Source organism: Crotalus tigris, unplaced genomic scaffold (genome assembly GCF_016545835.1).
Source record: "Crotalus tigris isolate CLP2741 ecotype Arizona unplaced genomic scaffold, ASM1654583v1 scf7180000018825.4774228, whole genome shotgun sequence".
In the NCBI taxonomy this organism is placed as follows: domain Eukaryota; kingdom Metazoa; phylum Chordata; class Lepidosauria; order Squamata; family Viperidae; genus Crotalus; species Crotalus tigris.
The window spans coordinates 3507446-3522709 of NW_024097215.1; the positions used below are offsets into that span (position 1 = coordinate 3507446).

General features: G+C 42.8%; 1 protein-coding gene across 4 annotated transcripts in view; it reads right to left on the bottom strand.

Annotated features, from left to right (window-relative positions):
- Positions 1–15264, bottom strand: part of ROBO3 (roundabout guidance receptor 3) — a 228409-nt gene that overhangs the window by 33779 nt on the left and 179366 nt on the right. For all 4 annotated transcript variants that reach the window (XM_039356471.1, XM_039356472.1, XM_039356470.1 and 1 more), the window contains 3 exons: positions 14748–14872; positions 10189–10360; positions 1449–1654 (listed from right to left, as the gene is read on the bottom strand). In XM_039356471.1, the coding sequence (XP_039212405.1) occupies positions 1449–1654; positions 10189–10360; positions 14748–14872 (503 nt within the window). The remainder of the gene's footprint in view (positions 1–1448; positions 1655–10188; positions 10361–14747; positions 14873–15264) is intronic.

The window sequence follows — 15264 nt, forward strand, 5'->3', positions numbered from 1 at the left end:
CGGCCCGCTGGCCAGCAGTTTGACACCCCTGGCCTAGAGCATGCTATAAAGCACTATGAGGCAGTATATAATTCTAAGTGCTATTGCCATTAATGAGTTTTCCAGTCAATCCTGGTTTATCCTGCCAGTCATGGTAAAGCAAATTATGACGGCATAATGAATGAATCCTGACACATAGTCCACTACGGTGAGATAAACTTCTGAAAGATCAAATGGAAGTAAGTATAAGGAAAGGCAGAAGAAGGGGGAGCTGAGGGGAGAAAGAAGGAAACAGGTTGGGCATTGTCTAGTAGAATTTGACCCATGATTCTGGTGCCTTGGAAATCATGACAGGGGTTCTTCTACACTGCAATGTCTATTGGGATATCTGGAAGCAACTTATAAGTCAACTAGTTCTGAGGCTCTCAGGAAGAAATTTATTTTATGTTGCCCAATGCCTTGTAGACATGAGCTCAAACAGAACAGTTGCAAAGTATTTTTTATATTGTTATGAAGAGTTGTTGTAATTCTACAGATTGTATTATCTGATTTTATTGAGGGTTTTGTTGAATTGAAGGATTGGCCAATGGCCTTAATAAAATATGTTGCTGCTGTTGTAGGTACCAAGGGAAAGGGGAGCAGAGGTGAAGAGCAGAAATGCTCTGGAGGAAGCATTTGGCTGAAGAATTGGGAAAGGATTGGTCTGAAGGCAGATTTGAAATAAGGGCTGGAAGGAGCTGGTGGACCCCAAGGGGAATGAAGAAATTCAAGTTACAGACACTAAATCTTAGTTTTTGAAGAAATGTTGCAGCATCTAAAATTCTTCCTTACACAATTTCCTTTTGCCCTCGTAACCATGTAAAAGCGATAATACCGTTTGTTCTACATTTACACATGGAAATTATCAAGAGAGAGAGAGAGAAAAAAAGATGCTTGTAGCCATGGTTTTCAAAAGAAAGAGCAAGCAACTATATAGTATTTGTGAAATGTCCTTGTACATAACTGAAAGAGACAGATTTTACCCTGACAATTTTATCTCCTTGCAAAAAACAAATAGGCTGTTATCCTATACCTTCATCCAGTGGTGGGATTCAGCCAGTTTTGTTGCCCAGGCCCAGAATGGACTTCCAGAAGCAGCATCCACACAGAGAACTCATTGTTCGCATATTTGAATCCCACCACTGCCTTCATCAGAACATCTCTACCTATCTGAAGCCCAGTTAAAAGCACTTGGAAAAGTTGAATGTTCTCCCTTATTTATTGCTACTGTGCAAAGCTGAATCTTCTGAAGTCAAACACCCCTGGGATAAGAAAGAAAAATACAACAAGCACAGCATGGTCCTTCCGTCAGTCATTTTATGTGCCTAGCTGGGAAACTGTGGGGAAACCCAAAGAACGTTCTGGTGGATCTGCTGCATGGGAGGAGGAGGAACATTGCACAGATTACCTAAGAGGGAAGGATATCATACCTGCAGATTTGTAATCTGTAGCGTTCCATTGTCCAACAGGCTCATTCTTGGATCGCTGCCCATGATCCTCTGTCCATCTTTCAGCCACTGGATGCTGGGGAGAGGGTTCCCAGTTACGTGACACTGGAGCAGCGCTGTAGAGTCTATGGCAAGGGTTTGATTCACGGGACCCCGGCGAATAATCGGTGGAATGCGATCAGTTGTTACTTCATGCAAGACAAAACCAAGACAGCACATTATTAGACACGGAGATTCTTACAAATACACTTGTTTCTCAATTGATATTCATGTCTCAAGTGAGTTTTCTAAGTGGAGCGAATGGGGGAACTGATCTTTCCTGCATGTTGAAAGCCTTCTTGACAGATCCTTGCCAGCATCTGAGCTACAGGTGATGAAATTCAAATCCACCAGCTTGTTTAGTAACATGTAATTAAGCAGTCAATTAAGGGCAAGGCACTAATTGATTACCTGGAGTTGTACTGCTGGAGAACCACAAAAAGCAATGGAAGTGTCAATGCACACCTTCCATGTAACCCATCACCTGCCTGATCTCAGAGAGCAAGAAGAGTTTCTAACGAAAAGCAGAAGCCTTTTTCTTGTAACTCATTATATTATCACCCTCTTCCCAAATAGAGTGAAGACACAGAAATTTCTTCCAAACAGGAAATAACTGGAGGAATCATAGAGCCACTGTGCATGGCTGGCAGGCTGGAAGCAATTGAAGCAGGCACACAAGGGTCCCAACGTGCCGAAATAATATTTATTGTAGAAAAGCTACCAACCCATTAGGAAAGGATTCCACAATTGCTGTGCATTGAATATGAGGTGTATTTATACTGCAATCGCTGTTCAAATTCTTAATTCTCATACCTTTTCTCTTGCCTGCTCTAGGTAAAGGACTAGACATGGCTCTGTAGGGTAGAAGATTCAATTTCCATTTACCTCTTGCTGGACAGTGGACTTTCTACCTCATCCTATTTGCCTCTCCACATCCACCTTATTCTGGACATGGGGTCAAAAGCACTTCTGATCTAAGGTGATAGCAATGTAGCTTCTGGTGGGTGATCTCCAAGTCAGTGGCTTCTCATTCTTGGCAGTACATTATGGAAATGTTTCATGGGATATTGAGTTCTTCCCTTTTCAAAATGTCTCTGAGTGACATCAGGAGTATTGTGGGTAATTTAAAGCAGTGGGGGTCCAGGGGAGGAATGAACAATAGCAAGACTAGCCCTATCATCTGGTAGAGTTTTAAGCAGCAGTGAGAGTTACCTATGCTTTTTCCTTTGATGTTTTCTAGCCACCCATTTCCTCCTCTTAGAAGACAGAACTGTATGAAACACGTAAGATATTTTGAGTCTTCGAAACAAGCTGTGGCCATCAGATGGGCTGATGGCTCGTCTCCCATGCCAACAATGAAACAAGAGCTAACTGCCTTCTTGACTTCTGCACAGATAGCTAAGTGTTCTGTTCAAGCACAAACTTGGCCACAGCCCTTGTTCAAGACTGCCAGGGATTGAGGACCCACCGGTGGGAGTGAGGCACCACACACCCTCGCAGTGATGGAAGATTCATAATGTCTCCTTCACACATGCTGTTAGCACAAAATGTTAAATCTGCATGTGTGAATCATGTCTGTGGGATATAAAGATGCAGAGAAGGGGAGACAATAATAGAAATGCTGTGAGTAGACTGAACTCCTATGAATGCAATGAAAGGCCTTCCTTTCTTTCTTTTTTTTGTCTCCCACTCATTGAAATGGAGCCATTATTTCTTTTTACACAGAAATTGTTTGTTGTAGAGGAAGAAAACACATTAAACTATTTCTTGGGCAGAGGATAGGACCAAGAATTAACATTGCAGAAATACATAATTTTCATTTCCTCCACCCCTCCTTGCAAGCACTCTTGAGTTTGCCTCCTATTGAACATGGCAAAAGAAATATGTAATCAGCCAGCGATACAAAACATTCGGCTGAGATCTAATAATAAGAAATCAGTCTGACTGCTGTTAAATAATTTTGCTCAATGCATTGCTTACGTTAGAAGTATTTGCCTAACATCTGCACAGACATTGAAAAAGATGAGATGTTTAGAGCTACATACAGTACTCTAATTTCCAAGACCTGTGTGAGAGATATATAGGAAAGAAAACTCGTGTTCTTTGATTTTAGTTTCATGTAACATTTTTACATTACTGTGGATCATAAACCATGGTTTATAGCTCAGGATGATGTATGAGCATCTCAACTACGGTTTGCTCAATATGCAATGGTTAGTCTGAGGTATTAACCCAACCGCTGACAGAGGTCATCACCGCTGAATCAGTGTCCGTGGGAGAACTGATCCAGCACTATTTTATCAAATCATCACTAGCCATTGCCTATCCACTGCTGGATGAAGGCCTCTTCCGCATATATCCAACCAATATGGTTCCAATCCGTTTCATCAAATACATACTTAGAAGCAAAAGAACTTCTTATGAGCTGGAAAAAAGCCAGCAGCCGGGCTAACCAAATAAGCAACCCACACCTTAAGTTGAGAAGTGTTTCGTTCTTTTCCAAGCACTTGATGTCGGTGCCAGTTTTATGGTGGATCAATCTGATTGATCCGTCCTCGCACTGAAGGGAGCTTGCTCTGACAGTATGAGCAATGACACTAAATAACAACCTTATTGAACACAGGCAAAACTGAAGCACATGAGCAGAGGGAGGAGAAGGGAAGGAGCACTGTAGGTGGGCAGGAAGGGGTTACTAGCCAGAACTTGAAGGATTAAAAGAGCACCTCTGTCCTCAGAGAAACAGCCATTAATCGAAGCTGAAATATTATCCGACTTCTTTCAGTCAGACACAAACATTTGCTGGGAGTAAAGGGTAGGGACGGGGTTTTTCTAAAGAGAGCCAGACTGGAGGAGCAAAATGCATTGGGATCAGAAATAAAAGGCAGCCATGTGGAATGACCACATTCAGACTTTTATCCACCCATCCACTCCTCCACAGTACAATATTCCATATCAACCCTTCCTGACTTTTCATTCCCGCCCCCTCAAGCATGTTTTCCATGGCCACTGAGCACATTCAGCTCCTACTCAGATACTTTAAGGATTCCCCCTCCCCAATTTTGTCTCAGATCCCCCCCCCCTTTAAACTGCCAGGCTTTGGGCTTCTCCCAATCTGCTGATAATGCTCTTTAGTACGCTGATGGTGTCCTTCTTTATCCTAATGCTAATGGGAAATTCTGGAAAAACAGGGGACAATCTGTTCTCTCCTCGCTCTTCTAGGAATCGGGCTAGCACAGAGTTTTGTGTGGTGTTGGGTTAACGCTCTTTGAATTCCTTGCTTTAGGTTTCCCTTTATAAAAGGCACTATGTCTACCTAAAAAGTAGTAGAAAAATAAATGCTATTACATTGGATGCACTAAAGTTTTAGAAGCAGCGTTCCAGAAGCATTTCATAAACAGCAGAGAATGGCTTTTTTTAATTTTGCTAATATTTTCCAGGGTGATTTGAAAAATGTGTATTGGCCTTTATAGGAAGCTCTGTTTTTTTTTAATGGATCAACTAGACAGGAAACGCTTAGCGTTTTCAGATCAGCTGACAGCCCGCAAACCCAAATCTTATCATAATTATTTATCCTCTGTCCTTAAAAGTCATCTATTGCTCCCTAAAGGATCGCTAAGGTGGCTTACAAACTGCATGAAACTGGATTATTATCCGCCTTTGGATCTAAGCCAAACATTTCCTGGACAGATAAAGTGATTCTCATTCAGGCCCACTTTCATTCCACTGTGGGCTGGAAAGTAATTTTGTGAAGGGGAAAGTTCAAAAGCAAATGCCCTCTTTTGATGTGGCAGTCCTTATACTCTGCTGTCATTGTGATTAATGCTCACAATTAAGAGGTAGGCTCAGCTTTGATTCTCTGCCACTAAAGAAAACATGAAAAGACTAGATTAAGCAGGTTCCCCCCCCCACACACTGGTGATTTCCTAAATTGCAAAGATGAGTAAATATTTATACATCTGAAGTCTTAATGTTGACTGAAGTACAACAACAAGATCTGCCCTGGTGTCAGGTTGTTCACTGTATCTTAAAATTCCCCACAGCTTTTTTCTCAAAAATAATTGAAAAGTTGAAATCTTCCAAGATTGTAGAGTATTGGGTGATTATGACATTCTCACACAACATCTTGAGGAAGATGGTTTTAATCATGCAAATTCTGGCAAGCATTTCATTATTTATTTGATTCTTGCCTTTATTATTTTTGCAAAAAACTCAAAATGGCAAACATACCCTCCTATTTTCCCCACAACAACCCTCTGAGGTGAGTACAGCTGAGAGAGAATTGATTGGCTCAAAGTCACCCATCTGGCTTTCATGCCTAAGGCAGGACTAGAACTCAGTGCCTCCTGGTGATCAGCCCAAAGTTACCCAGCTCTCTTTCATGCCTAAGATGGGAATAGAACTCACTGTCTCCTGGTGATTGGCTCAAAGTCACCCAGCTGTCTTTCATGCCTAAGGCAGGACTAGAACTCACAGACTCCTACTTTCTATCCTGATGTCTTAACCACTAGACCAGGGGTAGGCAACCTTGGCTCTTTTATGACTCGTGGACTTCAACTCCCAGAATTCCTGAGCCAAAGTTGAAGTCCACAAGTCATAAAAGAGCCAAGGTTGCCTACCCCTGCACTAGACCAAACTGGCTCTTGTCAGAGTTTAGCCATTTTGGGGGAGAAACCAGAGCTATCATATAACACTGCATGATGATACATGGAGCTTGAAAATATCACCAACCTCTGCTTCTGTACGTAAACAGCTTGCTTGATCTACTGCCCTTCTTAGAAGCAGGTTTTCCAAGGGAAAAAGAAGCATCCGTGTTAGCTTATCGTCCCAGCTTTCTTACTATTCCCCAGAGGCTCAGCCAAAGAAGTGGCCAAACTCCATCAGCAGGTAGCGAGCTACCTGCTCTGCCCATTATTTACAGCCCTAATTACTCTCCATCAACTGGGAAGCAGCAAACGGACAAAGGGCGATGAAAAGTTCACACACAATTGAATTTCCCAGTAACAATCAGCGGTGAAAGCTTGCACCAGGGGAGGAAGGAAGGGGGCCTGAAAAATCAATCATGGCAAAGGAGCTGGCTTTGGACAGACACATCTGTTGCACCTGCCAAGCCTTGAGCATGAGGGACTTGCACCCATGATGCACGAAGGGATCTGATTATTGGCTCTCTCCCCACCCCATCCCGGCTGCCCTGCCATTGCACCCACACATGTCACCATCTTTGGTGACATGTGTGGGTGCAATCAGCAAGCCCAGATTCTGAAACCTTGCGCTCCACATGCCAGGGACAGAGAAGGGCACAGGAGCCAGTTAGCTGCTTGGCTCAGCTGACTCGCTAATGCCTCCCTAGCAGATTCTGGGCACTCAACTCTTTTTTAAAAAAAAGAAAGTATTGCTTTGTGTAATTTTTTTTTAACAAGTGACACAAAAGAGCCCCCTCTCCTGCCTAGTGTGCTAGAGCAGTTTAGGAAGAATATGCCTCTTTCTGTTGCCTTAGAAACCCAGCTGGTGATTCTGCAACTAAAAGGAGGATTTCAGGTTAAAAACTCCTTTGCCTTCTTAATCTCTTCCCATTGTCCTCCGCCAATGGGTCAGGTGTTGGCAATTTTTTTTTTAAAAAAGAGGGGAAAAACAGAGGAGGCTTCTAATCAGGATAAAGAATTGGTATAGAGAGGGAAGCCCTAGGGAAGAAAGTGAGTGCAAAACCTTTGATTTCCAGATCATTAATTCTGCAAGGTAATAAACTCAGCCAAGCCTGTTTGCAGCTGGAATGGATAAAGTGGGTATCAGCTGGAGCAACAGAGTCTTTGGGCCATGACAGTGCCTAGCATCTCCTGCAAGAGCCAGATCCAGATGTTCCAGAAACAGCATTATGAGTTTCTGGAATACTCTAGATTGACAATGGCTGGAAATGCAGACTAGACAGAATGCGGACAGAAGCTTCCTAACCTTCATATGATTTAGACCAGTGTTTCTGAACTTTACTGTAGGAGTTGAGCAAGCTGAACTGGAAGGCGGAGTTAAACGTGTCATCAGTTTGGAGTCATTACATTGTCACAAGAGACCCAAGTCCAGTCTTACCCCCTGTGAATTCTGTTGACCCTTATCTAGCACCAATGTAGCTTTGACCGTTAGTTGACTAGATTCTTGTGTATAGGTAGCAATAATAAGCACTTCCGTGCTTTGAACTCAACAAATATTCCTGGTCATTTTCAGCTGACACTTAGTAATCTTAAGCTAACAGAATAACAGTTGGAAGGATCTTGGAGGTCTTCTAGTCCAATCCCCTGCTCAAGCAGGAGATCCGATACGATTTCAAACAAAGGGCTGTTCAATGTCTTATTAAAAACCTTCAGTGATGGAGCACCCACAACTTCTGGAGGCAGGTTGTTCCACTGGTTAATTGTTTTCACGGTCAGGAAATTTCTCCTTAATGTTAAATGGTTCTCTCCTTGAATATTTTCTATAAATTGATCCTTGTTCTACCTTCAAGTTGCTTTGGAGAATAGGCTGACTCCCTCTTCTTTTGGGTCAGCACCTCAATTATTGGAATACTACTAGTCCTTCCCTTCATTAGACTAAACCTACCCAATTCCTGCAACCATTCTTCATATGTTTTAGCCTCCAGTCTCCTAATCATCTTTGTTGCTCTTCTCTGCACTCCTTCTAGAGCAGTGTTTCTCAACCTTGACAATTTTAAGGCATGTGGACTTCTGGAAGTTGAAGTCCACATGCCTTAAAATTGTCAAGGTTGAGAAACACTGTTCTAGAGTGTCAATGTCTTTTTTTTTTTAATATCCTGCTGGCTGGGGAATTCCACACCTCTCTAAATCATTAAAGGTGAGAAACACTGATTTAGATGGTTATTTCTGAACCCTTGGTGCTATTTGCAGACATAGCTATGGAGGTACCTCTTTTCCTCCTCTACTAAAGAGGACTTGTAATTTGACGTTTTACTAGTGACTTCTTTTGCTTTGACAAAGTACAACCTGCTTGAAAGGTGGGCAGCCGAAATAGGGTTATGAGAGCAGTTCTGGGGGGGGGGGGAGAAGAAAGAAAGAAATACCCAGCAATTTTCAGAGACAGCAGTGAGAGAAAGAAACCTGCCTATTCAGCTCTTATCTCTCTTCTCCCCCTCCTCTTCTTTCTTTCTGGTAGTTTTATTTCTAGCAATAAAAGTGAGGGGGGTTCTCTGATCCAGACCAGCTTGTTTTTCCTGGCCTCTGAACATTGCCAAGGAAACTCTCCCCATATAAAATTAACTGCAGAAAGCCGAGGGAGGGAGGCGGAAGAAAAATCCTTCTGGGGTTTGGGGAGAAAACATTAACAATTCCCGGCTGCCTGTGAAAATGAAATGCCACCAGGAAGAAGCTGCAAGACCAGAGAAAGATCTGCTGGCTTTTTCCCCCCCCCCACACTGGACAGAAAATGCCCACCATCTAGCTTCTTCCTGACCTGGAGTTCTTTAGGCAGACTTGAAATTACATGCAATGCTCTTTTGCCGTGGTGGGAAATAAATTGAAAACATCTGGAGGGCATCAGTTTCTCATTTATCATTTGAGGGGATCATTTACAACGTATCTATGATATTTGTGGTTTAGCCATCAGCCCCTTCTTGCAAACCTCTCCCCATCTCTCTCTCTCTCTCTCTCTCACACACACACACACATGCACAAATCTTTTTAGGATGATAGGTGGGAGGGAGCAACTCTTTTCCTGCCTGCTGAAAGTTAAAAGAAATGGGATCAAACCTTGCTTGTGGCCTGGTAAATGTGACTGACTAAATCTTCTGCTCCTCTGGGTAAGTGACTTATCCCCGTACACCAATAGTGTCTGATTGCAAGCCACTTAGTTGGAAAGCAGCTGTTCTCTGACTCCTGCCAGCTGTTGCAAAGGGCAGTCAAGAGAAAATGGCTGCCCTTCCTCTCTATCCACCCACTCTTATGAAGGGGGAGTATAAAGGAGACAGGGACAGGATTCCCATTGTCACAGCTTCAGTTTTGACATCATTCCTGTCTGGCGCGAAAGACCAGATCCACCCGTGAAGGTCTACTTAAATTGATTTATTGCTGAACAGCCTATGCACAGAAATCTTCTCAACTAACGGTTAGTACCTGCTTGGACTTAGATAAGGGTCCACAGAATTCAAGGGAGGGAGGTTGGAGTAGTCTGCTTGTGGCTACATAAGGATTCTAGGCTGATCCTTCTTTAACTCCACCCCCTTTCTCTTACAGTTCCTATTTTACAAGCCGGAAGAGAAAATTGATGCCCAGTAAACAGTTTGTGAAATATGGTTGACCAGAGAAAATAACTTTAGCCCCAAATACCTCTGGATGCGCTAAAATTATTCCCTTCATGATTAGTTGCTGGAATTAATTGAATTGGGATGTTCACACAATACCCTGATCGCCTGTTGAGCTTATTGTGTGAACAAGGTCATGAAGTGCCACCGAACCTTAGCAAGAGACTTTGGGAAATTGTCTAACCCAGGTTCTTTGAGATGGCCCTTTCTATCCTTAAAAGGGAGTATATTGAAATTTCTAAGAATTGCCTGCCTTCCCCAATCTCTCTATTACTGTTATGAGGACCTTTTCTGGAGCTTCTCTGGGATTGGAACAATACGTACATTGTCCCTCCTTTTTGATCAAAAAGAAAGCAATACAACTTCATACTCTTAAACACTTACCATCTTCCACTTCCAGGAGAGCTTTGGCAAGGATGCTTCCTGCCACGCTAATGGCCTGGCACATGTAGTAGCCTGAATCTGAGGTCTGCACATCCACAATTGTCATCTCGCCACTTGGAGCTACAGAAAAGCGGCCGGTAGCTTGAGGGGACTGGCTGGGAAAAAGAAGAACCTGTAGCAATGGAGAAGAGGAAAATGCCCTATGAGGGGAATGGCTGGGAGCTATTATAGAATTCCAATATAATTTTCTTTTCACATCCTTTTTATGCTAATCCATCCTTTATTGAGACTGTTATGGGACCCACAAGAAATGAGAAGACCATCTCAAGATGTACTGAAGCAATTGCATTTTAACAGATTTTTGACAGTGGACATCCCTGTCTGAGACCTGTTCTTATTTGGGAATTTGAGGCTGCTGCAAATTGAATTCCTATAGCAACATTTCCCCCTCTCCGGAGTAGACCAGAATTATGAATAAAACATAGACATACAGGAAACTGTATTGCTTTTCAAAGGTAGTTTTAGAACAAATCAAGGTCTAGAATTATGGGGCGATCTTCACTTGTTCTCACTGCCTTTCATTTAATAAATCACCCTTTCTTGAGAATGGAGGCTACAAGGAGGTGTAGGTTGTTTAAAACTGGAAGGAAAAGGTTTTACAAGTTCTTTGGAGACATGAAGACTGAAACAAGAGTTCTTGAGGTTAAGACTCACTATGCCTCATTCCTGAGGTAGGAAATCATGACTCCCTAATATGTCTGAAGTGTTCTACAATGCTTAGGCATGCAACACAGCCTTTATTAGTTTCCTCCACTCACACTGTTGCCTACACAGAGCAAACAGTCCTAAACATGCCAAGTTAGACAACTTTGCGGACAAATGGCCTGCCTTCAGAGGCTTCCATTCATGATCCTTCTACCAAACTACCTGGTTTTGACTGGCCTGGCATTGTCTGAACAAAACTGAACTGAATTAGATGTGATACAGGGAAAAAAGTGCCTCTGCCCTGTATTGGTGGGGATAGACAGTTTCCCCTTGTTGTGATTGTGGTGCTGATATGAAAACTATTACACATATTGTACAAGATGGTCCACGGCATGTGTTCTCTGGTTCCCTAGAACAGGGGTAGGTCGCCTTGGCTCTTTTATGACTTGTGGACTTTAACTCCCAGAATTCCTGAGCCAGCAGGGCTCAGTTTGGAAACTCTCCCTTTCTCCTCAGCATGTCTGGCTCAGGGATTCTGGGAGTTGAAGTCCACAAGTCATAAAAGAACCATGGTTGCCTACCCCTGTCCTAGAAGAGCTTCACAAAGCAACATCAGAGGCGATCTCCTGGATAGCTGAATTGGGCATCCAGTTATGAGGTCACCCCCATTAGAAGCTTTTGTATATACAGGGAGTCCCCTGACTTAGAACAATTTGTTTTAATGACTGTTCAAAGTTACAATGGCACTGGAAAAAGTGATGGATGACCATTTTCCAGACTTATGACCGTTGCAGCATCTCCACGGCCATACGACTCCTTGGCAACTGACTCATATTTATGAAACTTGCAGTGTCCCAGGATCACGTGACCTCCCCCCTTTTGCGACCTTCTGACGAGCCAAGCTGGATTCGCGTAACGGTCGTGTGACTAACTTCGAAACTGCGGGGATTCACCTAACCACTGCAGCAAGAAAAGTTGTAAAATGGGAACGAAACTCTCACTTAACAACTGTCTCACTTGAACCACAGAAATTTGGGGAGCTCAGTTTGTGGTCGTACGTTGAGGACTACCTGTAAACTACGTGGATGGTGTGCCTACGTTTATTGCTTTCCTGTCACGTTCTCATTGTACGCTAAATAAAATAATAAAATAAAATAAAATAAAATAAATAAAAAAGGCTTCCCAACCTTGTCTGCTCCCGTAACTTAGGGAAGAGCTAAGCCTACCCATTCTCTCTATGGGGCAGGAAAAAAAAAGAGTCCATGGGATCGGTTTTCTGCCAGGGATTCTAACTCTGAACTCACCAAAGGATCTCTAAGACCCCTCCCCCAAAGAAATCCCCCACATGCTAAAATGCTATGATTCTGTGAATATGACATCTGTTTCACTGAATGGAGTTTGGCCCTTGCTCTAGAGCAGGGGTGTCAAACTGCTGGCCTGCGGGCCGGATGCGTCATGGCGAAACCGTGCCCACCCCATTGCCAGCAACAGCAAAAAAAAAAAGTTGAGATACGTCGCAACACGTCACATGATGTTGCGAGTTTGACAGCCCTGCTCTAGAGCAAATGATTCACTCCCCTCCTCAATGGCATTAGGCCTCCTTGCTTCCTCTTCCCCCTTCCTTTCTATCACCGATCCTCTTAGGATGCATGTAACTGACACAGTAATAGCTCAGTGCTATTTAAAGGCATCTTAGAAACCCCAATTGTTCGTTCCAAGAGACTGGCTCTCCCAAGAGGAGTCTTATCCCATACATCTGGATGACACAAACAGCTTTAGCTTGTAAGGCAAAATCTTGGCTCCTGTGGGCAGCCTGATAGAAAAAACAACAGCATCCTCGGAATGATAAAGCCTATTTTTTTCTCAAATCCTCTCCGTCATTTATTTTCACCTAAAATCTGGGAGATATCAATGCAGGTAAAAACTCACTGAATGAAGAGAACTGCGACACCGCGTTTTTACCAAAATGGAAAAGAATGCTATTGTGACATTTTGTAAGCATCTATGGCTAAATAGCCTATATTTTGAAAAAACTGAATTATCATTTTGCCCTGTTTTCTAATATAAGTACGTAGCTTGATGACCTGTGAATCAGTGAGCAAATTCTCCAAGAACACGCGCCTGCATAAGACAGTGCTATTTACATCTCCAGATTGTCAACAATCTGGATGCCAAAAGAAATGGAAAGACATTCAAATCCTTTTTAAAAATTAGTATGTAGAAGATTGTAGACTAGAAGACAGCTGGTTGCGACATGGTCTGCTGACATGGGTTTGCGATTCCCAATGTTTAATACAGCAAGTACAATTACAAGCATCCACTGCAAATGTAATTTGTGACAAACCAAACATGGTAAGTACAAGTGTGATTTAATGTACTGCCTAATCCAATCCTGAGGTAAAGGCTGATTTCTACAACTTTTTTTTATAGGACATCCCAGAATAAGGCTCAAGGTGTACAGAAGGTGAATGGTTTTGGCTGAAACCACCCCACCTTCCCCTATTTTACACTAGTGAAAGTTGGGATTCTAGACCACATAGATCCTTTAATCTAGAGTAGATATTTCTGCTACAAAACTTCTGCCTACAAAACACTTCTATCGTCCTTAGGTCATGTACAAACCATCTTCATTGTCTGTATTTCCATAAAGATACAAACATCAACTAATGGGAAAATACTTCCCATAATGGGAAAATACTGCTGACTTTAGAGTCAAGACAAGAAATCATTTTTTTGCTCAAGGACCGTCTTCATCAGGGATACCGCTCATGCATTGAAGCTGGCTGATATTAGAGACAAAATCTGATCAGTTTGCAACCCTGTAGGAATTCATAACACTTTAACATCCTCTCTTCTCTCTATGACACTCCATCTCTGTTGGCAGCATGAGATTGGGGAAAATATGAAATTAAACCAAGAACTGACTCTAGTACTTTCCCCATTGCATTGCATCTTAGTTCTGTATGGAAGTCTATCCGTGGCCATGGAAGTTCATTGGATAACTTTAGGCGAGTCGTTATTTATTAGTCTAATTTTCCCAATACAGGAACTGTGAACTGAGAGAACCAATGGCTAACTTGAGCCACAGGGAGAAATGTGAGGAATAAATCTAATAAGCCATATAACCAGGAGGTTCTGGGGGGCTAAGTGGGGGGTACAGTCTGTCAGCTGCCAAAAGAACAATTGCAAGATTGTCATTTCCCATCCCATTTTCCTGTTTTTTGTTTTTCATCCAGTTATACTCAGGATTAGCACCTCCACAGAAAGGTTAGAAGATTAGACAAACCTTTAGTACGCCCTGTGTAATCACAGGGGGATTAAAACTGAAAAACTACAGGAATCAATTGTCTACAGAGGCCCATTGTCATAAACCCTTTCTAAAATTTTAACTTTATCACAGGTATTACAAGGGACATTTAATCTTCAGAAAGTTTGCACTGCCCTGGAAGTAGAGTTAGTTAACTAATTTACTCTCCCAAAATAAGTAGGGTCAATTGGCTGTATTTTGAAGCTTGCACAACTCTCTCCCCCCCCACTCCATGATCCTGTTGAATATAGCCATAGCACTTAGACTTATATACCGCTTCACAGTGCTTTACAGTCCTCTCTAAGCGGTTTACAGAGTCAGCCTATTGCCCCCAACAATCTGGGTCCTCATTTTACCAACCTCGGAAGGGTGGAAGGCTGAGTTAACCTTGCGCCAGTGAGAATCGAACTGCTGGCAGCTGGCAATCAGCAGAAATAGCCTGCAGTACTGCATTCTAAACACTGCACCACCACGTCATGATGTGAGAAGAGGGTCAAAATACAAGCTAGATGCCCACTCTCTCACACCTATGTGCCTGTGAACTTACCTGACTCCCTTCCTTCTGCCAGAACACAGCTGGTGGTGGATTTCCTTTGGTCTCACACTGAAAGGTCACAGTGCGGCCCTGGGTCACAATCTGGTCCCGTGGACGGGTCACTAACTGAGGTGGGACTATAGACAAAAAAAAAAAAAAGAGAGAGAGAGATGGAAGAAAGATGATATCCTGGGTCAGTCAGACCAGCAACTCTTTAGCAATGTTTGCATTTAAAGGCTAACAAGGTAAAAAGCCCTGAGGGGTGGGGTGGGGGTGGGGATAAAGGAGAGAGGGAGCCTTTTTTGTTTAGGAACATTGAAAGCTCTCTTATATCAAATCCAACCACTGGGTCATTGCCGACCTACACGGATTTGCTCAGTGTAAACATTCACTCAAAGTCCTCCAGATGTGCTGGAGGGACAATTGCAGAATTCTTCCAGAGCTATAGTTTCAATATAGTCCGATCCAGGCTACAGTCTTTTTCCAGTTCTATCAAGAAATGCTGAAAATTCAGCCCGGACTTCATTTT